The sequence below is a fragment of the Molothrus ater genome, chromosome 10 (genome assembly GCF_012460135.2).
Source record: "Molothrus ater isolate BHLD 08-10-18 breed brown headed cowbird chromosome 10, BPBGC_Mater_1.1, whole genome shotgun sequence".
Classification (NCBI taxonomy): domain Eukaryota; kingdom Metazoa; phylum Chordata; class Aves; order Passeriformes; family Icteridae; genus Molothrus; species Molothrus ater.
In genome coordinates, this window is record NC_050487.2 from 12,635,344 (window position 1) to 12,658,469 (window position 23,126).

Here is a 23,126-nt window from a genome sequence, read left to right on the forward strand (position 1 = left end):
TCAGAGATTGAATAAAACAGAAGGATTTTGCCCCTAAAGCCCTGCTAATCCTCTTTTAAAAGAGTCTGCTGAAATAATTCAGAACAGTTTCCGGAAGTTGGATTACCGACTCTTTTTTGACTATTTACAATGAAATGATATTTCACACTTAAAGGACTCTCTGTATTTCTACAACAGGTTTTTTAAGGTGGCCTGTTTTCTAGACAATAACAATCCAGTGATTCCTTTCTTTTCCTACCCGTTTTTTTCCCCCTCTTCCTCCCAGCAAGATCTTCATCTTTATCAAGTATATGCGAGGATTAATCTGTCCTCAGGTAGGGATAACAAAACCTCCCCCCTTGAAACCTCCCTTTGACTCCCCACTCCGGGACTCCCCGTGACGATGGAAGAGGGAGGGCAGCCCGCTTGTGCCCAAGTTCAGACGCTCCCTGATTCCCGGCCGCTCGCGGCAGCAGGGGATGGAGCAGGGAGCTCGCATTGCTTCACCGATGCCCCCACCCAGGGCAGAGGATAATTTAAGCCAGCAGACACTAGTCAAAAGTTGAAGACTAATTTTTGTGTGTATGTGTGTGTCTTCCCGAAACAGCTGGGGGGATGAGGGGGAGTGGTGGTGTCCGCGCTTTTGTCTGATTTTCAGGGCGTGCTGTAGCAGGTACCCTCGGGCCAGCAGCGAGGCAGGGGAGGCAGGAGGGAGCTGCTGGCGGCGGGCAGCGCCGTCCCGGGGGCCGCCCCCAGCTCGGGCGGGCGGCGCAGCCCCGCAGGGCTCAGCCCGGCTCCCGCTGCCGGGGGCTCAGCCCGGACCCCCGGGGTGGCTTCCCCGGCCCAAGCAACCCGCAATGACCCGGAGAAGGGTTTTGCGGCGGTAATAGAGCCGATCCTCTGGGTAACATTGACTAGGGGGTAAGAAAAAAATCTGCCGATCTGTTAGAGCGTCCTATTTATTTTAGGAAAGAGGTTTCCTTGTAGATTGGGGAGCTCCAGCCCGGCCATGAGGTTGGCTGCCTCATGACGAAGAAAACGAAGTTGGTGCACGGATTTTGAAACGCAGGAGCTGCCGCCCGCACCCTCTGCAGCTCCGCGGGGTCTCGGCGCCTGATCCAAAGAGCCAGAGTGGTCCTGGCGTCGGAGCGGGGTGGATCCAAGTGAAGAAGTTGAGACTGAAGTCAGCCTCACGGGAAGTTGCAGAGGTTTCTCTGAGACGTTACCGTCATTAAGAGCACCTTAGTCTGTTGTGCCATTTCTTTTTAACTGTTAAAGTGTTGCTTTTGCGGTGACTTTTGTCCTTCCCCCTCCTTCTCCTGAATAGTGTAATCCTGCAAAAAACTAAATCATCTATCAGAAAATGGAGTCAACGTGACATTCAGCATTAAAAATCTAGGGGCTTTAACTAAAAGCTTCAGTTGCTATCCTGGCCCCATTATAACCGAGGGAACGACATACTCTGTTGGAAACTCAGAGATGTTACATATCGCTTTAGCGGGCGCTGCCCTTGTTTGTTTATTGTAGCTTACTTTCATTTACATCCCAGGAATATTATTTCACCAGGCGACACACGAAAAGACAAAGGGTGTAAATAAACTAACATATGGCCAGAGGTTTTAGAGGAGCTGGAGCCGCTTAGTAAGTCATGTGGGTGATACTGGGAATCCGTCTTCTATCCTTCCCCCGCTCCCTCATAACCTCTTTCTCCCTGCGTCTTCCTTCTACCTTCTCACGATAAGTCACGTTTGTGTCACGACCGGCTTTGGGGCTCCAGATGGTTTTTCCTTTGGACTGCAAAAATATGGGCAGCGCAGGGACAGGGAGGGATGGATGCAGGTCCTGTGCCTGTGCCTCTACATGCGGCCGGAGAAAACCCGTTGACATAACAAATGTGTGAGGGGATGTGTGTACACACGCACACAGTCCCGGACACGGTCGGTCCCGGCCGGGGGGGCCCGGCCCCGGGAAGGGGCGGCGGACAGAGCCGGGCCGTGCCGGGCTGCGCGGCCCCTTGGAGCAGGCGGCTGGCGAGGCACCGAGCAGGGTCGAGCAATCTGGCGCCCACGGAGACACTTGACAACCTTTTCTGTTGTTGTTGTTGTTTCCAATTGTAACCGGTTTCAGGATTTCTTTCCCCAAAAGAGTAACCGGAGCGGAGCCCCGCTCCGTCCGGGTGGTGCAGGGTGTTTAACCGCACGCCGCACCTCCTTCCCCTCCGCTTCTCCCGGTAAGGTGGCGGAAACGGGTCTCGGTTACTGATTCATATTTCTAATCTTCCTTTCCTGAACATACAATGTCCTATTGTTAAATGAATGGTCTTTAATTAATGCACTTGCACAATGCAGGGCCTTGCATGGGGATCGATGATAGGAAGCAACAGGGGATGGTTCCCTCCAAAATGGTTTGTCAGCATTGAGAAAGAAAAGGCAATGTCTATAAAAGGGCCACTAATAATGCCCACACGTCTCTCACCATGTTGTCTGAGGGGACATTCCTTCCCTTGTTGACAGTCAAGTGTAATAAGTACATGTCTTCGCTCAATCATTATAGACCATAGAATTGTATTCTTTAATTAGCATGTACTGTTAGCCCTCCTTTCCTTTATGGGCCAGTTTTTGTCTTTTACAGACCAGCAAAAATGTTTTCCTTCATTTCTGTTTCTTGAATTCTATTATTTCTTAAATTATTTTCTTTCTTTCTCTCTCTCCCTTCATGTAGTCAAATGTATTCTCTATTGACAATATTCCTGGCAGCTAGAGCCAACTTTTTGTCATCTCTGTGTGTTAGGCAACTTCTTTCAAGTTTTCCTTTTCTAAAAGCAACCAAGCCAGCGCATGCGCAAGGCGCCGGCCGGTTCGGGCCGCGGTGTGTCCGAGGCTGCTGCGTCCCTGCAAACAGCAAAGCTGGCGTTTGTCCTGCCAAGGGAGCTCCGAGCAGGTTCGGGAGCTGCGGAACCCGGAACGTGTTAACATCCATTAGGGGAATGCGCAAGGCAAAGAAGGCTTACTTTACTTTCAGATTACTGTAGCTGTCGAAAGAATTCCCTCTCTTGAAAAAGAAATAAAATGCACTAAATCCGCCTAGGAACCTTATTAAAAGGTTTTATTTCGCTGTGACTGGGACCCATTCTGGAGGGGGTGTGTGGAAATTCTTCAAAAGAACAGTTGCATCCTGTGAAACAACAACCCTTCGGGCAGGAGGGAGCAGCAGCCTCTCGGAGTGGCCCCTGCTGAAAACTCACGCCAATCCCCCGAGTGCTGGTGCCCAACATCCCCGTGTTAGTGTCCCCGGTGTCGCACAGTGCCCGTGAGGAGCCAGAGTGCCACTGCGGAGGTAACCGGGACACGCACCCACCCCCCAGAGGGACAGGGCTGCACCTGGGTGACACCGGCTCTGTTCCCGCACCCTGCACCTTGGCCAATGCTTAAAGTACAATTGGTTTGAAGTCTGCGATCTGAAAAATGTTGTCGCAGAAATGAAGCCAAAGAAGGGGTTTGTTTTGTTCTGTTCTTTTAATGGAAATGCCAACCTAAAACGATTAACATTAAAAAAGGTTAAAGACCAACAAAAAACCACTCATTAATACTTGATTGTACACCACATTAATAGTACACAGGTTTGGGCAATTTTTTTCAAGTAATATAAAAACCAACAGAAAGATAAGGTTGATTACACCGTGTTTTAGGAATGGCTCGGTATCATCAGTACAAACACATAATTTAAAAGTGCACATTTGCAAAAATAACCATAGAAATGAAATGCTTATAAATATTTATTGTAAAAAAAATCCAAGTATTAAAAATAAATAGTATGTTCAAGCACACAACAAAACATTCCTTCATTGCCAAACATGTGATAAAGAAAAATAAGGAATATAAGAAGTCTGGAAAAAGATACAGTATACCAACATTGTAAATGTTTTTCTGCAAGCTACATATTTCAGAGGCTTCTTCTCTGTACAGTTCACAAAGAATGTGCTAGATTTTCTCATAAATATGACAAGACCAAAAAATAATAACAAGAATAATAGTAATACCCTCTCCACTCTAATTTGAATCTGTCTTAACTCAGAAAAGGTCCCATTAAATTAATGATTTGGCTTAGAATGGCAGGATTGGGCTCAGATAATTCTTTAACAACTAAAACAGAAGTACACCGATGAGTTACAGCTTCAAGGAATTCATATTCCGAACAGGGCACTGCATGATATCCAATGAGAAACTACTAAATAAAACCTGATCAGGGAATCATTTCTGTACAACACCATTATGTTTATAAAATGAAGATACAAAAGGGATGCAGTTTGACTATCCTTACACGTACAGACAATAAAACATGAGAGCATATGGAAGCCATCACTTTGAATGCGTTAACAACTTCGATACATTGCAGTATATACATGCGTGATAGGTATTCGGACTGTTAAATGATCAAAGAATTTACTCGGTGTCTATGCTCTTGCTCTCAGTCTACTGAGAGAAAACATTTGTTGGTCACAAAGTGGTGTTAATGAAACCCAACGTTTCTGCCTTCGCCCAAGAATCGCATTCCGTGCAGAGTGTATGTAGGAATAATTTATTAGATGGAAAAGTTTGGAGGATGAAATGCAAAAACAATGGACATAATTTCAACTTTCGAACTGTAAGGTCATACAGACATCCATGGACATCTGTACACAGTCAGAGTTTCACGCAGACGCAGCCACATATATTCAGATGTATGTCTATACACAGGATTCGATAGTTTGGTATTTTCTGCACCCTCTGGGCCCCTAAAGTTATCTTTAAAAGTTTGATTTTATCTCTTTAGAAACGGTTTAAAGCTAACGGGCAGGGTGAGTTTGACAGAGAGGAGAACAAATCGCTGACAAAGAACCTTTTACGTTTCATCAGCGTTGTTAGGACGACGAGCAGGAATTTCTCAGATAATAACTCCCACTTCAAAGATTTCTCAGCTCAATAGAAATTGGACCATCCTTTTTATTCAACCACAAGGGCTGGCACTAAAGACGACTCAACTGTTTGAATTTTTTTTCCCCGTGTTTATTTTTCCCCTATTCACTAGGGTACTTGGATAAAATAAACAACAAGACAATTACTGGAACATGGACTTCTAACTTTCCCGGGCCCATGGCCCAGCGCCCATGGCCCCGGCCATGCGGGTGTCAAGTTCCCCCGCACCACGGAGCCTCCTCTCGCTGCCACGCAGCCACAGCAGGACCGGGAGGAGTGAGGAGGGGGTACGGCCGTCTCCCCCCCGGAGCTCACCCCGCTTTCCAGCTCCTGGGGGACTTCCATCGGGACACCTACTCCCTGAGACAGAGTCAGCCCAAGGAGGGGGATCTTCCAGTCCCCATCCTATCTTCCTCTGCCACGTTTGGTGGGGAGGAAGGGAAGCAATCCTCAGGCTTTGCGGCCAGTTTTTGCTGCTAGAAGCTGGTCAGAAAGGCTGGGGACAGCGGGCAGGAGGTCCCACCGGGCTTGGGGGGCTGGCAGTCCCTTACTTTGGGGAGAAGGAGACCGGGGCTACAGCGTCGGAACGGAGCTCGCCTCGAGGGGAGGGCGAAGCCCAGCAAAACCCAGCTCCGCCGAAGTGCATTAGGTGGAGGAAGTCTATCTCTAGCGGGGAGCAGATTGAGTGTATTAAGCTAGCATGAAACCAAAGGTCAGTGCAAATGTATCTTAATAGACTGTCTCAAATGGAGTGTGCCTCCTTTGAAGGCCGCTTGCTATTGCTCTCCTCATTACCATAGCGATCCTAACGTGGCATGCTGATGCACCATAAAACTCACACTTTCAACCCCAAAATCAGGCCCTTTGAACAACCCGAGCTTGATTAGACCTTTCTCCTTTTCTTTCCCCCCTTAAAAACCATTTCCTTGCCTTTAGAAACTCGCCCTCAAATCCCAAATGCATTCTCTGATCCTGGCAGAAAGCAGAAACAAAAGTGAGCTGAGGCGACGGTTCAAGCGGGCCTTTTCTTCCTGACAGTCTTATCCATTTTTATTATGGTCTGGAACAAGTGCCCTGTTCGCGTGGGTTTTGTTTACCGGAAATTAAATGAAAATGATTTAGTTCGCGTCAAACAAAAATATATACTTGTATACACAAGAAAAAGGGCCTGTTAGACGTAAATATTATGTCCTTAATGAAAAGACTGGACGGGCTCCAGACTTCGCCTTTCACTATTTAAGTATGACTTGCCTATTGCCATAGAAATCCTAACTTACCATGAAGATTCACCGTTGTGAAGAAATACTTCTTTGTGCGAGCTTGCTTTGATGTCTAAGGCATAAGATTCAGGCTTTCAGCTGCTTCTGTCTAGATTACCTTGAGAGCAACGGGGTAGACATCTGTAACAAGCAAATGAAAAATTAAAGGTGATTAGCCTGCACATCCAAATACTTCTGTAAATAGAGAAATAAAGAAATAAACAGATCTCAGGACATGGTGGAAACATCCTCCCTACCCACATTTGGCTTCTGCACTTCTCGATTTCCATGACACAAGTTTTGGGGGCTGGAGAGGGGCACAACTCTCCCCTGTTTAGATTCCTCTTTCACACACTGCTCTCACCTAGCTGATTCCTAAGTGTATTCCCGTTAGCGACATGCTGTTGTCACTATCCGTGATGTTTAAACACAAAAGTTGTGGAGTTTGGGCGAATGAAGAAAGGAACTCCGACTTGGTGCCTTGGGGGAAAAATACGGGTGTATAAGTAAAGAAAGCCCTGGGCATTGGGGCGTTTTTAGTCACTGGCCAGCTATTTATTTTCCTGTCGTTTTTATATTTCTCGGTATCAACATGCACGTGTATATGTGCGTGTGTGTACAGTTGTACACTCGCAGTAACCCCAGTCACCTGGGTGCGGAGGTGATCTGTCAAACACCAGAGGATGCGGTTACAGCAGCCTTCTGCCTGCTCTCCGCAAGCCATAGAAACCCTTTCCAGCAGCCTATGCTATTTATTTGCCTATACTATCTGGTATTCTTAAACATAATTAAAGTAATTAAAACGGCACCATTCGGTAGTTTCAAGCTACCCCAGCGGAGAGGTTTGTTTATTTATTTTGGGGGTTGTTTATTTTTTTACCCCCCCCTCCCTTCTTTCTCTGAACCGGTGCAATGAACCCTGTAGGTCTGAGACTCTGGGGCAGCATGGAGATGCTGGAGGCGCGTTGTGGGAGCGGTTCACGTCTCCTCGGGGCTGTTGGCAGGGCAGGGCCGCGGAGCAGCGGCCCCCGGTCCCCGCGCTGGCAGTGACGTCAGAGAACGGGCTCCCCCCAGCCCCCCCAGAACCGCCCCCCCGGGAGCTCCAGCGCCCACGGTTCAACAGGAGCCGCGCTCTGGGTGGGGACGGGCATGTTTAGGTATTAGAAGTCATTACCAGTGGGAGCTAAAATGGACAGTCAATCATCGCACCCCCCTGGGCCTTCCTTTATTAGCGACTACTGGGTGGGGGGAGGAAATATATATATATGTATTTATATACAGAAAGAGGGAAAAGTAAGGAGATTCTTTACAGAAACGTCAATCGAACGGGTTAATTAATCAAAAAATTTAATGGATCCATTTTGTACAAATTGGTAACAAATAATAGTTTATATATATATATATATTTCTTAAAAAACCACACTCTCACAGAAAATCGTGGGCGAACAGAACAGTGCAGCACACAATACTGTTGACAAGAGAAAATCTGTACAGAGAAAATCTGCATGAAACCACTGAAGGGAAGGGGAAAGGAAAACGGGAAGAGGAAGGGGAAGGGAAAGGGAAAGGAAGGAAAGGGGAAAGGACATGGATAAGGAAAGGGAATGCAAATCAGTTGGCATGTAAACAGACGGGAGCAAGGCGGTCAGAGCGGGGGTGTGTGGCACGGCGGGAGGAGGCGGCAGCGCCGCGGCCGAGGCGAGCGCAGCCCTCCCGTGTGCGCGGTGCCGGGGGCGCGGGCAGGGCCCACCCGCACGCTCCGCAGCCTCTCTCCCTCCGCCAAGCGCCTCTCGCTGCCGCTCCCGCTCGCCTTCCCCGCGCCCGGCGCGGCGCTCCCCGTGCCGGCCGGGCCGGGCCGTACCGGGGCCGTACCGGGGCCGTACCGGGGCCGTACCGGGGCCGTACCGGGCCGGGCCGCCCGCCGCCGCTCCCGGCGCGCCCTAGCAGCGGGGCCGGGGCTCGGCGGGCAGGCGCGGCGGCGGGGAGGCGCCGGGGGGCCCGGGGGGGCCGCGGGGCCCCGCGCCTTGACACACGTACCATTCGCTCAGGTTGGCGGCGGGCTGCGCGGGCGCGGAGGGCTCAGCGTGGGAGCAGGAGGCGGGGGGCTCCCGGCCGGAGTCCGAGGAGGGGGACACCAAGGAGGGCGTGGAGGACTCGTAGCCGGAGCTGGGAGGAGGGGATTTGCAGTGCACTTTCATGTGTTTTCTCAGGGAGCTGGGGTGGGTGTAGGACTTGTCGCAGCCTCTCACTTTGCAGTTGTAGGGCTTGTCGCTGGTGTGGACATGCGAGTGCTTCTTCCTGTCGCTGCTGTTGGCGAAGCGCCTGTCACAGCCCTCGAATTCACATTTGAACGGCTTCTCCCCTGCAGGAGGCAATGGGCGAGCACAGCCATTAGCGGCGGCGGCGGGGCCGGGAGCAGCGCATCCCTCACCCCCACAGCCCGCAGCCTCCCCGGACCCCTCTCTCCGGCCCTGCCACGGCTCCTCTCCCCGCGGAATCTCCTCTCACTAGCTCTGCCCTTCCCCGCGGGCCCCGCCGAGCATCCCCCGGCGCCGCGCTCCGTGCCCACCCGGATGCGTGGCCGGCTCCGCAGGCGGAGAGCCCTGCCCAGCCAGTTTCTCCTCTTTCCCCTGGCCTGTGTGTGTATCATCCTAAGGGTTTGTGCACAAGACAAAGCTCCGAAATAAGGAAAACTTAGAGGAGAACTGCTCGTTCCGAGCAAACTTGTGCTGTCCCCGCAGACTCCGAAGTCCTGCAGAAAGAGCGGTCAGTGATTTATCCCTTCGAAGGCTTTAACGTTAAATACATTTCTCACAGTCCCCCAGGCACGTGGAAATATTTTCCATAACCTGGCTAGATCATATTTCATCCACTTCATACTTGCACTGATTACAATGCCATGGAAGATCCACATCCCCTTCCTTTCCCCGCTCCCCAGTTTGCTGATACCATGTGCTAAAGTAGGAAATATTTCAGAAAGACATTGATTGTGCGGGAAAAATGATAAAGTTTCAGCAGAAGGATGACTAGGCCAGCGCACGGTACTGGCAGGAGGGTAAGGATTCCCTTTCTATTTCAACCTACACAGCCACTGAAGGAATTGCAGCCGGGATTAAATTGTCTGATCATATAATAAGTGGTGTTATGCATAATAGAAATACAATCGTATTGCTGGAGTCGTGTGAAAGTGTAACCTCGAATCGTGTGGACCTGCCATGGTAGACGATATACAGGAGGTTTTCAAGGAAACACGCCACAGCCAGATGCAGGATGAAATGCTGGCGGCATTATTGTTGCTGACAATAGCAAACTGCAAAAACCCTGCTTGCCAAGGGGTACCCAGGTCCTGTACCAACCGATTATGAAAATATCTTCCTCATCCGTCAAAAGTCAAAAAGTATCAGGGCGGAGAGGACTCCACAAAAATACATGGCCTAACCTTAACGTGAAGCACAAACAAAGCAACTGTGTTCACCATCATGGCGTATGTAGCTGAAAGGACTTCCAATATTTGGTTTTGTGTGTTTGTTCCGGTTTGGTTTTTTAAATTTCTTGGGTTGTACGTTCGTGGTTGTCGTTTTTATTTTTTTCCCTCCCAATTCGTCATGATTAAATTTAGGAGAGACTCAGTCTACATCGGGCTTGGCTGCGAGCAGAGGAAAATAAAGGAAGGCATTCCAAATATTTCACATGAATGCACTTTATGCAAGGTGGGTGGGAAAGGCTCATGGCTCCGCGTTTAAAGTATGCCCTTTCCGCACTGTAATGGTCAATGAGGAGCACTGACATCCTGCACCGCTAGCATTTGCACGGAGGATGGGTAAATATCTGGCGTTGGAGGGAAGGGAGGGAAGAGGTTAAAAATAAGGTCTCTCACAAAACGATGCGGATTCTGTAACCAAATACCGTCGACATACAGCGGTGCATATGCATAGACACACGCCCGCCTATAATCTAATTAGAGTTCCACGTAAGGAAATAATTTGACCTTCAGCATCTAAGTTGAGACAACAAATCAAGGATATTAGTGTAGTACAAGCAAGCAGTAAGTTAGGAGACCCCAGGGAAAGCCATCCTCATAAGCACTCTGCTTGTGCAAAGTGAGTTCCATTCAGGTAAAAGCGGGCTGCGCCGCACTGCGCTTTGCCGAGTTGAAAAATGTTCAACTTCGCTTAACCCCCTGAAAGAGCCACTGAAAGGTCCGTCCGTGCAGCCGGGTTTCAAGTGGGAAGAGGGCAGCATTTTCTCAGCTGCCCGGGTTGCATTCCCTGAACGCCTCAATAAAGAGGAGCCATCCGAGCCATTTGCAAGTATTCCTTTCGCGAGAGCAGGTTTTCTTTCGCGGAAATCCCGGCCCGGCAGGGAGAGGACACTGCACAGGTCCCGGCTGCCGCAGCCCGGGCACGGAGCCGCAGCCACGCACAAAGTTCCGCGGGCGATGGAGACTCTACCGCCATTTTACCCCCACACTTGTAGCTGGGCAAAAGTGTTCAGTGAAACTCAGCCTGGAATTTGTGGCATAATCCCCCGTCTCCGGGAGTGGATTAAGGTATTTACCAACTTCTCCGGGTGAGTGGTGGCGGGGGGAAGCCGGAGCTGGCGGCTCCCGGGCAGCGGGCGAGGCGCGGGGGCGGCGGGGGCCGCAGGGAGGGAGCGGGGCTCCGTCCCACGCCTCGCACTATTGTTCCTGGCCCTCAGGGAAGGCGGTGAAGTGATCCCAGCCCGTCCTGCTCGTCCCGTTGCCGCCGCCTGAGCGGCCTTATCCTCCAACCTGGAAAACTCGTACATCGCCAGATATCCCTCTGCCTGCTCCCCAGCCTCGGAGAAATCAGAAGTCATTAATATTTAAGGAGGCAATAATTTTCCTGTTGAATCTAGAACTGTCTTCATGAATAATTCGTAGTGAGTTCTATTAGGGTTTCAGAAACATTGCGTTTTTGACAACTTCTGGGTGTTTAATAGAAACGGTGGAACCATAAAGGCCCTGCAGGAGTTTGCACAATACAGCAATTAATCACCGAGAAAGTTAAAGCCAAAAGTACAGACGCGCCGAATGGTGTTTAATAAACGCAAATCTCCGCTCTCGGGTTTGCCCTGAACCTGCATCTCCGATGTAGGTCAGTTTTCCCAAGAATTTAACCATTTTCTGCTTCAGAGACTTCAAACAGTGAGGCCGTTAAAGAGCAGTAAAAGTTTGTTTACTTAAGAAAAACACTGTCATTAAGAGATGAGCTCTCCCGGTTAATGGCTGTACCTGTGCTGATCCAACAAGGAACTGGCTGGGATACAAGTTCCGTGACCCGGGGATACCCCTTTTTCGAGGAAAAAGGGGGCCAAGAAGGCAGCCGAGGAACACAGCTATGCTGTCGTCCACCTCCTCCCCCCCACCCCCCCCGCCCCGCACACAGACTTACTCCTCATAGAGCGATGGAAAAATAATGAGGTGACGAGTGACGGTCGCTGTAAAATCTCAGTGCTATGTTTAGATGATAGCGATACGAAATTAGTGTATGTTCTGCATATTATATCACGTCGCGCTCTATCATAAAAAATGCAACTCCTGGAAGGTCAAGCCCTGCACCGAGCATGGGGGAAGGGGAGTTTTATGAACTGGAAGGCGAAAAAAATCGTTTGGCTGTAAGCAGATCTTACAATAGGATTATGTAGTTTCCCTCGCAGTGCATAAGGCTGTACAGAAGGGGGTGGGAGGTGGAAAACCCTACACTGGAACAGATTAAATTTTCCAAAAAGAGCTTATTTCTTATCTTCTTCTTTAGAGAAGGAAAAAAAAAAAAAAAGAAAAAAAAAAAAAAGAAGACAAGCCAGCGCTATGGACTACAAACACCGGCTGCTAAACTAATTAATACAACTTCACAAGCTGCTCCTGGAAGTGTGAAAACTTTCTACGTGCAATTTCATTAATTATAAATGCTTTCCTGGCCGGAAGAGTTCAAACGTAGTTCTGCAAGATCGTCCATCGTGTTACTTTATTTTCTGTTAACTAGAACTAACAGATGTTTCTGACACATGTCCCAATTTCACTTAACAGATCTGTAAATGACATTTCAGAATGTACAGGCCGAAACAACACAAGGGTTTCTTTTCTTTCTTTTCTTTCTTTTTTTTTTTTCCCTCACGAGAATCAGAAATCGCAGCTCCCCATATTTGCGAATGCAGAAAGTCGTTGGAAGGCAATGCTCATTAAAAATGTCAGTGTTATTCAGATCAAACATTTGAAACTCCCTCTGCCCAAAACAGAACTGTTGAACGAAAAGGTCGCAGCTGTGTTATTCTCACAATGTTCGAGCAGCAGCATCTCAGCGACATCAGTCAAAACTGACTAGACAAGTTGTAACTTCCATTGTTCACTTTTAATTTGTGAGCTTGCACAATGATTTCATTTTTCCCCCCGACTACTTTAAATCGAAAAAAAAAAACCTCGCCTGTGTGAATTAGCAGAAACAGTAGTTATATCGTTCGATATTTACACAGATCTACCCATATAAACATTACAGCAACCTCTCCGCACAACCAGAAAAAAATATGGACGAGAATTCTGAGATTTGCTTTCACTCTCCCCTTCCCCCCCCCTTTCCTCCCCCTTCTCCAAACGGTAAAGAAACAAACAAATCTGAGAATTTATTTTCCGGAAGTACTTGGCGTGCATTCAATAACAACTCAAAGGATACATTAAAAAAAAAAAAAGGAAAAAAAAGCAAATCAGTACGCGGAATAACAGAAAGAAATAGAGTAAAGAGAGCTTTACATACTGACCTGTATGAGTTCTTTTGTGTATTTTGAGATTCTCTGATCTGGCAAACACTTTGCCACAGCCTGGGAAAGGGCAGGGGAAAGGTTTTTCACCTGTGTGGACTCTGATGTGATTTACAAGTTTATATTTGGCCTTGAAAGGTTTCCCTTCTCTTGGACACTCTTCCCAGAAACATATGTGATTGGACTGCTCGGGTCCTCCAACGTGCTCCACCGTGACATGAGTCACCAGCTCGTGCATCGTGCTGAAAGTTTTCGAGCATAATTTTTTGGGAGTCTGGTCCAACTCAATCCACTTACAGATGAGTTCCTGTTTGATGGGCTGCCTCATGTAACGAAAGAAGGCACCCGGGCCGTGGTGTGGAGCCAGGTTCATGTTCAGATTCATACCTCCGTAGTTATGAAGCGAAGAAGCAGCAAAATGATCTGTCCTGGAGGCTGGTACTTGAGTGAAATGTTCAGACCTGGCGTACATTTCTCCAGGTAACCCCAGTCTGAGCTGTCCGTTTAGATGGCCACCTGGAGCTGCATGGGGAGGCTGCTCATGGAGTCCAGTGAACAGAGAGGGATTCCCAGCTTCTGAGTGGTGGTGCTGGTGACCATGGTGTCCGGGGTAGCTACCTGTTGTTGAGACAAACAGTCCGTGGTGAGAACTTGCAGCGGGGTGCTGCTCGGTCAGCCCTGGCATGAGTGGGGCCGGCAGGTCTCTGCGGATGAAGAAGTCCCTACCTGCTGCCAGAGCCTGGGCTGGGTGAGACACGGGGTAAGGGGCTGCTGGTGACTGCGCCGGGCCAAACGCTGCCGTGTGACTAGAGACCACCTCGGCTTGGCCTGCCATATGATGATGATGATGGTGATGATGATGATGGTGGTGGAGGAGCTGGTGGTGGGGATGAGGGGCAGGGCTGATCTTAAGGGCCGCGGGGTGATGCTGAGGAGGAGGATGAGGAGGAGGATGGTGGCGGTGCCCCATGTGTTCTGGCCGGAGCTGCTGCGGCCCGAGGCGGGACTCGGCGGCGTGTTCCCCCGGCGGCGTGGGCGCCGTGGTGTGGGGGTGCCCGGCGACGCCCGGGAAGCCTGTCATGCTCTGAGGGGGGTGCTGGTGGTGGCGAGGAGCCCCCGCCAAGTCTACTAATCTCAGCGCCGTGTTCCGCCTGGAGAGAGCAGCAGGGTCCATCACCGGGATCCCCAGAGCATCCACGCTCATTAGCTTCTAACGCTAAAAAGTCACCTGACAGCGGGAGGAGAGATACACAGGGCAGCGGGGGGGAAGGGGGGGAGCGGGGGAAACAACTTTCTAGTTTTTTTCTTTTTTTTTTTTTGTCCCTCCTTTCTCCCAAAATTAAAAAGTTTCCCGGTCCCGCCGCCCTGGCGCGGGACGCACGGGCGGCTGTGCCAGCGGGTGGGCTCGGGGGGCCGGCGGGAGGCTTTGGCGGCGGCCGGGGAGGTCCCGCGGCACGGCCCGTCCTGCCCGGGGCCGGGGCGGCCCTCACGGCGCGGCGGGACCGGGGCCGGGCCGCGCTCCGGCCGCGCCGCTGCCCCGCCGGCCACACAATCGCCGCGCCCGCCCATTGGCTGCCGCCGGGGTGACGTCACCGTGACAGGTCCCGCCGCCGCCGGAGAGGGAGATCGCCGGTGCCGCGGGGGGCGCGCGCGGGGACGGGCTGCGCATGCGCCGCCGCGCCGGCCCTTCCCCCGGCGCCCCCATCCGCGGCCCGGCCCGGCCCGGCCCGGCCCGGAGTCTCTGCCCGGGGTCTCTGCCCGGGGCCGGGCACTGCCGGGCTTCCGCCTGCGGCCGGGGAAAAAAGCCTCGGCGGGAGTGGAGGGCATCGCCCCGGCCTCCCCCTCGCCTCTGTCCGTTTCCGCTGCCCTGCCCTGAGACAAGGGGCGGCCGCGGGGTTCGCCCCCGGCAGAGCACGGGCAGCCCCGCCGGTCCCCGGCCAGAGCAGCGGCAGCCGGAGCGATCCCGGTGCCCGTCCTGCCGGCGGGTCCTCGGCACTTGTTGCCAGCGCGGGGAGAGCGTCCTTGCCCGGCAGAAGCTGCGGCCGGAGCCACCCCGGCCGCTCGCTGGCCAGGCGGGCTCGGCCCGGGACTCGGTCTGCCGGCCCGGGACTCGGGCTGTCGGCCCGGTGCCTGAGCCCGGAGAAAGGATCTCTGAGAGATCGCATCCCCTTCCCCCTCCTCTGACCAGTTTTAGCAGCTATCTGATTACTGGCCGCCGGGGCAATGCGAGAAATCGTGATGTTCAGGCTGAATCTGAATGTTTAACCCAGAAGAGGGAGTCTCTCCCTTTCCCTCTCTCACTTTCTCTCACGCACACTTACAGGGCAGTTCCACGTAAAATCCCCGTCCTTGGCTTGAAGGAAAAGCATTGCCAAACATTCATAGTGGACTCGGTTCTGATGATTCTCACCTGAAGGAAATAACATGATCTGCAGGGTTTGCGTGCTAGTAGTGGAAGTGTAGGTATGGGTTTTAGCTGGACACACTGAGGCCTTACAGGTTTAGAAAAGCTTAGGGCTTCAGCGCAGGAGGAAGCATCTGCTTAAGTTTTTAAGAAGGGGATTGTGAACTTAAAAAAAGTTAATGAAACATGGAAAGAGATTCTTCTGCTCCAAGAAAGAAAAACACATCTTCAAATATCTACCCACTGTATTACCACAGTACTTGGATCCTGACACAAAAACGGCTCAACCATAACCTCACAGTCTTATGAAATATAGCAATGATTAATTCTCTACCCATCCCTTCAAACTCTCATCATTTCAATACATTGACTCGCTGTTAACTTACCAGTGGGTTCTTTACCAGATGCATGCCAGGTAAAGCTCCCAGCATAGAATTTTGCATTTCCCTAAGAATTTAAGTGTTGGCAATCAATAGGCTTTATGTGAAGTAGTAAAACAAGAAACTACTTGGCCAATGTCAACCCAACTACTTTCATAACTGAAGCTGCAAGGCAAAGACTGGAAACCATAAGACTAAAGTTTAGGACATACATAACCACATAGGAAACATCTTTGACACAGCTTCACACATTCTGGGTAGGCTGCAATTGTATTTTGTCTCTGCTTGCATTTACCATACTTGCACTGTAAAACTAGGCTGATATTCAGGTAGTTAGCTATAGATACATCCTTGCACACATCTTTCTGAGTGGAGATGATGAAAAGTGACAAATGATGCAATTAGCTCCCCAACCTTACATAACATGTTTACGCAGGCATTTTAAACCACACACCATCCTCACAATATCTCAACTTTCAAGTCTACTTGCTCTACGAAATGGATTTGACAGTCCTATTCATGACCATCTCAATAGGAGTGCACAGAAGAGACAAACGTTAGGAAGTATGAATCTGTTACTTACAAATGTACTGAGACTGTGAATCCCAAATAAAGCTGCTTTCCTCATACCTCCTTAAAACACTGCATCTCTACATACTTGTTATCCATCAATTCTGACACTTCTCAGTCAAGGGAGAAAACATCTGGAAGGGTTTGCCAATTAAAAAAAAAGTCATAACAATTTTGCCCTAAGTTCATTTCAAATGTTGTGATGATTTCTTGCCAGACACTCATGGCTCTCAGTTGCCCCCCACTCAGGGCTGTCTCTCACACCCTTTTCCAGGCAGCGTATGAGAACCTGGCCCTCGGTGTCCCTCACTGTTAGGTGAGGCTGATGTGAGCCCCGGTTGTGTGCGGGGGAGGGCGGGCGGGGGCCGCCACATGACTGCGGGGAGGCGGAGAAACGGGGAAGAGGAGGGAAGAGGGCCCAGACCCGGACTGGCTCCGCTCATCTCCCACAATGTTTTGAAAACTTGAACGCTTGTCTGTGCAGCCCTTTGGCAGCTCGAGCTCAAACCGCTGCCACTCGAGAGCTGACCGAGGTCTCCTGCTTCTTGGCAGCGGCCTGAGCCCGATTGACCCGACACGCCGGCCTCTCGGCAAACTCTCAAATGTGTCAACACCAGCTTCTGCAGGGCCAGCAAACTGGCTGCCTGATCCTGAGTACGAATTTTCCTCCGGGTGGCTGCTGTGTGTCCGCCACCCCGTCCTCAGCCCCTGGCCCCAAGGCTGGCCCGAGCTGGAGGGTTGTTCTAAAGAGGTGACACGTTGTAAAGACGAGTCACCAGCACTTCTCTGGGCCCCGACCTGGCTCTTGTGGCAGAAAGTCGGGGCTGTGCCCTGGGTGAGGGGCTGAGCTGTCCCCCTGCTTTCCGCTCCGCCTGCCACGGCCCGGGGCGGGCGGCCCGCGGGGCAGCCCCGACCCTCCGGCACTGCCCGCACCCCCGCCCCGCCGGGCCGCCGAGGCCTGCGGCATGGAACGGGCTGCACATCCCTTTGCGGGGTGGGAACGGCCCCAGCTGCTCATCGGCTTTACCTTAGCCTTGTTTTTTCGGTAGTAATCTACCTAAACATCGAGATGCTTGTCGCTATCTCTAGCATTGTTTCGAAGAGACAGCCCTCTTTATAACCGTGCTCAGCTCAAGGCACAGCTCCTGCCCTCGGGAAGCACAAGAAAGCCAAATTTGATCTTCATCCACTCAGTGTTCTCCCACTTCCACCTCTGTGGAAACTTCCCGACCAGCCAGCTGCAAAATATCCGGCCGGTGCCCGAGGCCTGGGCCGGGCCGGGATGCCCTGAACACTTCAGACAGGCTTCGGGGGGTTACGGTTTTGGGCTTCAAATCCCAAACGAGAGGAGGGGAACGGATCAGTCTGAAAACCCCTTATCTTTACTGTGAGAAAGAGAAAAAACGCGAGGAGTAGAAACAGAGAGGACCAAGAAAGTCACCCTGCGCGATTCCTTATCCCTTAAACTCGCTTTGGCAGAGAGGGATGCGGGAAGCAGACTCAGGACCTGAGCCCGAGCCCCTGCCTGCCCCGGCAGAAGGCACTGCTGATTAGGAAGAGGTGGTTCAAGAAAGCCTTTCAGCAATCCCAGTTTCACCTCGGGGAGGAGAGGGTACCGAGTAGCTGAGAGCACACTCTGCCTTTGTTTTTATTCCCTCGCCCCATATCCACTTATGGGGACTTCTTTATTTCAGGGTTCCCGAACAATGGGAAGTCAGCCACCAGGCAAGCAACGGTTTGTGCCTAGGTTTGCCTCTCACATTTTGTGACCTAGAGCTACCCTAGGACAAGCAAATCATATGCTTATTTTAAATAGAATATTTCATTCAGGACCTCAAGATTAAGGTATTCCTGTCAGATAAGCTGTCAGTCACTGACTACTTAGACACCACATTGTGGAAGCCTGGTATCCCTGGTAAAGATGATACATATCATGTAAACCCCATCAACAAGATCAAAGTCTTCTTCTTTAATAGGATCCAATACATGTCAAACCTCATTCCAATCAAATCGTCCGTAAATGAATTCAAGATGAATATGTCATAGAATAATGTGACAGTGCAATCACATGGGGTCAGGGGTTGTTGTTTCAATGAGAGAGTCGTCAAATATTAATTCTAGAACCTCCAAATGAATAGGCATTGAGCAGGATTAGGCAGCTGCTGGTGGGGTGTTCTGTCGCTGATTTGTGTTTATGCAAGCACGTTAAACACTAAGCTGAAAAAAATACAGTCTCCTTTGAACTGTAAAAAGGACATATTTTAACTTACTTGACTTTTCCAGGATGTTTCTGTAAAGTCGTTTTCTTTTCCTCATTACAAGGGGAGTCTTGTGCCTCATTTCCTGACTTTGTTCCTGTTTGGGGAGAGAGGTAGAAAGTTAAGAGCAAAACCATTTGTGCGTGATGTGGAATGAGTAAGGCACCCTATAAGTGTGGCATCATGGATTCAAAAAGAAAAGGAAAAAACCCCAAAAAACTCAAAACCACCAAAATCCAACTTATAAAACCAGACCAAAAACACAAGTTAGGCAATGAGAGGGGAAGAGAAGCTTTCTCCGAGGGGAAACTGGAGGCTGTCTCCCCAGCAAAGCAGCACATGTTTTATGGAGTCATGAAGTTTCCATGGCTGATTTAGGGGGAAAAAAAAAATATGAAAGGACATCTTTTCAGTTCTCCTTTGATCTGACATTCACCTTCTGGCAGGCTATTGTAAGGCAAGTTTTTACCCACTCGGCTATATTGTTTACAGATCCTTCCGTCCCGAAATTAAGTTCCGGACTCTCTGCGAGCCTCCAACACAAGTTGTTGTCTCAGCAAGGATTAGTATAGTACCACCCTGGCACTTCTCCCTGCCTATAATTTTCAGCTTGCTCTTTGCTCTCTGCAAGGCAGAGCACTGCCACTGCTACAGGCAGAACTTTCCACAGCTTGCTTTGAGCGGCAGCAGTAGCTTTGAGAGCAGATCTGGGGCTGGATGCAGTGTCTGAGTCTGAATGTTTGCAGATATCTTTGAAATGCTCAGGATTTTGTTTGTTTGGGTTTTAATACAGAAAAGCACACTAGAATCTGGAATCAGTTGCTAAAAATGACGTTGTTATTATTATTATTATTTCTACTATTATTATTATTTCTGTCTCTATATTATTATTATTACTCTCACTACTATTATTATAGGCACTCCAGAGCTAGTAAACAAAAATCTGTACTAAGACAAACACTTGATGATATTAATTACGAAACTTCATCATCGTATCACAGTCATAATCATTCATAAATAATTTGATGTCCTCCATATTTTCACTGCTGTGATGAAAATTACTGCCAAAACTTTAGCAATCCCTTAGGATTTTAAATTCCTAGTCAACTTCCATTCATTCTCTCACTTTTCCCAAGTCAGAGCGGCCAACATTGCCCCGCTAACGAGAGGTTTGCAGGAGTTGTGCTTTATGGTTAGGGTGGGAGGTTGGAGGAGTGCTCAGTTCCCAAGTGTTCGCCAAAACTTGTTGAAACTGGACAAAAAAAAAAAAAATCGCTGCATTTAATATTTCAAATGGTTACCAGATGACAAAAAGGAAGGCAAAACAGTTCTGCGTTTCAGAGTAAATATTGGCTAAAACTCTGGCTCGACCTCGCACGCTTTTCTCATCTGCACTGTGCCGTCGGCGGAGCAGGAGGGTGAGGATGTCCCCTTGCCCAAAGTGTTGGGATGTCGGGCGCTAGTGTGGGGTACCGGTTCCCCCGCGGTGTCGCTGGGGCTGCGATGGACCCTCCCCGCCCGCCCCCCTTGCCCGAGCGCTCGCTCCCGCCCCGGGCCGAAGGTGCGGCCGAGCGGGGCCGGAGCCGCCGCCGCGCGGGTCCCGGGCGGGGTTGCGAGCCAGAGCGAGTGGGCGGCAGCAGCCACGGCGTGTGCCCCGCCGCCAGCCGCTTGTCACGCAACCTGTGCTTTCCGCGGCCGCGCAGGGCGGAGGGAGCGTTCCCCGGGAAGGGCTCGGTGCAGAAATAAAGTTTCTCGTCTCCGGGTGGAGAGAGCCCCGAGAGAAGCCCGGCCAACGGGCTGGACTCCCCGGGGCTGAGGGATATCGTGCGTGACAAAGGAGTGGGAGGAAAGGGGTCGGCGAGAAGCCCACGCCAGTCCCCATCGGTCGGCGCTGTGCCGGTGCCCGGGGCTGGCACACTGCGTTGGGCTCGGGTCAGAGGTCACCTTCGGGTGTATCGCCCTGGGCAGGGATTTGGGAGCTTTCCCCCAGCCCCAGCCGGTTTCAGACGCGGGAGGGTCCCTCGGGGCCGGGAGCAGGGTCGCAGCCCCTGCCCGGGCTCTGCCGAAGCAGGCGGCAGCACCCAGCTCCCCGGGCAGCCCCCCCGGCCCTGCCTGCGGGGGGGCGGGGAGAGGCCGGAGGGGGCCGGCCGAGCTCCGGGCTCCGTCCCTCCCGCACCCGCCTATAAAGCCGGGCTTGAGGTGCGGGGCGCCGGCTCCCCCGGCGGGCCCCCGCGGCACCGGGCGCGGCGCTGGGCGAGGTCTGGGCGGGGAGCGCTTCCCCCGGGACGCCTCCCCACGGGGCTCGCCATTGTCAGCGCTCGTCCCCCTGTGCACGCCGCCCCGGGTTCCCGGCCCTGCCTGGCGGCCGCAGGACCCCCCCGGTCCCGGTGCCTGCCCGTCCGAAGCGAGCCCGGCCGCAGTCGGGGCGGGCAGCGCCCCAGCCCCGCTCTGCGCACCGCGCTGCCCTGTTCCGCGGGGCTCCGCCGCTGGGCACTGCGCGGACCGCCAGGCCGAGCCACCCTTTGCTTTTAGGGGGGCGGGCGCGGCTCCCGGCGTCCGACAGAAGGTGTCGGACCCCCCCTTCGGTGCTTCCCGGGCTCTCGGCCCTCCGCCCGTCCCCGCCCGCCGCGCTGCCGCCGGGACCCTGCCCCACGTGGGCGAGGGGCAGCCGAGGCGCTGCCCCCCCCGCACCGCAAGGTTCCAGCCCTTCCTCCCGGGGTGGCCAAGCCTCCTCCCGACCACCCCCCCCGACGACAGGGAGCTCTCGTCCAGCCCTTGGGGCAGGAGGTGGGGGCTAGCCAGCAGCCCAGGCTGCACAGGCACCCCCTACACCCAGGCACTTACCCCTGCGACCTGTTGAAGGTTTCCCCTCATTTCTGAACTGGCGAAAATAAAAGTGGGGGTGGAGGGGAAGGGAAAAGAAAGAAAGAATGAAAGAAGAAAACAATAACCCCCCCCTAAGAACCCACCACCTCTTTGGCGCTTGCATCGAGGCGGTCATCCTTCATTTCTTCTTTTCTTGCTTTCTGGAAGCAGTTAGGGAATGTATGATGAAGCAGAAATGAGCCGTCAGGATGATATTTTAATGGCTTATATGTCACGTTGGTGCATGTGGCTTTGAACTGGAGCAGCTTTCGTTTCCTGCAGAGAGCGCACCGCAAATCCCACTTGATAACTTCTACAACCCACAACATTTTTTTTTTTTTTACATTCACTCTTACACTGTATATTTAGATACGCTTCCTAAAAATACCTTCTCGTCTGCCTTCTCGTACATTTTGCACCGACCTGGAACGATCACTGGTTTCCCCTTGCACTGGGAGGCAGGCTAGCACTGAACTACCCAACTTTGTAGCTCTCCGAATGCCATCGCCCAGCACACTTCACAATAAGGCTGGCAACTCTGTCCTTCGCTTAATTTTAGCACCAAATACAGAAAGTAGAGCAACACCCGCCTTAAGACTGTGTCCACACCCAGGCGCTCCCTAGAGCGGGTATACCTGTTGCTCTGAGCTATTGCAATTCCATCAAATAGATTCCGTAGAATAAATGCAAACGTGTAGATTCAGCTTACCATTATTCTAAAAAAAAAAAAACCCAAAACCCACCAAACCCTGTAAAGCCTCCCGAGATCCAAGGAAAATTACAGAATAGATCTGCTTTGAAAGCTATCTCCTGCACCGAGCACAGGCACACTGCGTCTGCAGATAAACTGCAGCGAAACATTCCGTCAGGGCGTATCAAAGTTTATTTATTGTCGTTGATGTTTGTTTGTTTGTTTTCTAGCCGCAATGGCCATTTTATACCTCTCAAAATGAGGCAGTTCTCGCCCGAGAAGGGTTCTCGCAGCAGCGCTGCCCGTCCGACTCCCCAGTACCTGCGCTGCGGATTGCTTACCAGCGGCTATAATTAGAGAGGATGAGTTTAAAGTTTCTTTGTTTGGAACTAGGAATTGGAGGGGCTCGGATTGAGCTGCGAAGGAGGCAAGTGAAGGGCTGAACAAAGGCGAAATGTATGGAGTCTGACTCTTAGCGAGCTTTTGGTGTTTTCGTTACTAGAAAATAATTAGAGCTAATGAATATGCAGGCGAGCGAGTAAATAAATAATTTGCCAGTTTTATATCTGTACGCACATGGGCACATACCTAAGTGTATCAATACATACACACACAAAGACGTCTATATTTTAAAGTTTCTTGAGATATTTTTTTAAGAGCCGAAGCATCGTTTAAAATATTGTACAAATGTTGCTTAGCTTAATTGATTAAGCCACTAAGGTTTTCTGCTTTTAAATACCATACTTATACATTTCAACAATCATTTTAATATATAGTCAATGGCTCTTTGTAGCGGGAACAAAAAAGAACTATCCACAGTTTTTCAATAGACTTTGAGCTGGGGAAAGACAGGTTAATCGAGGGTTGCATCTAGAAAACAACCAAGTGTTGTATGTTTGCACTGAATCCAAATGTCTGCATTTTTCTAACTAAATCAAAGGGAGTGTTATTTCTTTTTCTGCTCACTCATCTGAAGGTAAGTAAATTTTCT

The 23,126-nt window shown here is 51.0% G+C and overlaps 1 protein-coding gene across 3 annotated transcripts; it reads right to left on the reverse strand.

Moving 5' to 3' along the window:
- Window positions 1-3,475: 3,475 nt before the first annotated feature.
- ZIC4 (Zic family member 4) lies at window positions 3,476-21,860 on the reverse strand. 3 transcript variants are annotated; one of them, XM_036389157.2, is made up of 5 exons: window positions 21,549-21,860; window positions 18,592-18,676; window positions 12,968-13,585; window positions 8,231-8,555; window positions 3,476-6,334 (listed from the first exon to the last, which is right to left on the reverse strand). In XM_036389157.2, coding segments are annotated over exons 1-5 (1,254 nt in total). In that variant the 5' UTR covers window positions 21,774-21,860; the 3' UTR covers window positions 3,476-6,333. The 3 variants fall into 3 exon arrangements, with proteins under 3 accessions (XP_036245050.2, XP_036245048.1, XP_054371939.1); XM_036389155.1 differs by lacking the exons at window positions 18,592-18,676; window positions 21,549-21,860 and having other exon boundaries at window positions 12,968-14,171; XM_054515964.1 differs by lacking the exons at window positions 3,476-6,334; window positions 18,592-18,676; window positions 21,549-21,860 and having other exon boundaries at window positions 8,134-8,555; window positions 12,968-14,171.
- Between the last annotated feature and the right edge of the window lie 1,266 nt (window positions 21,861-23,126).

Coding starts and splice junctions, on each gene's coding strand:
- ZIC4 (XM_054515964.1), bottom strand. CDS start 14,171: ATGAGCGTGGATGCTCTGGGGATCCCGGTGATGGACCCTGCTGCTCTC. Junction 8,556..12,967: donor ACACAAAAGAACTCATACAG/GTCAGTATGTAA, acceptor TGCCTCCTGCAG/GGGAGAAGCCGTTCAAATGT.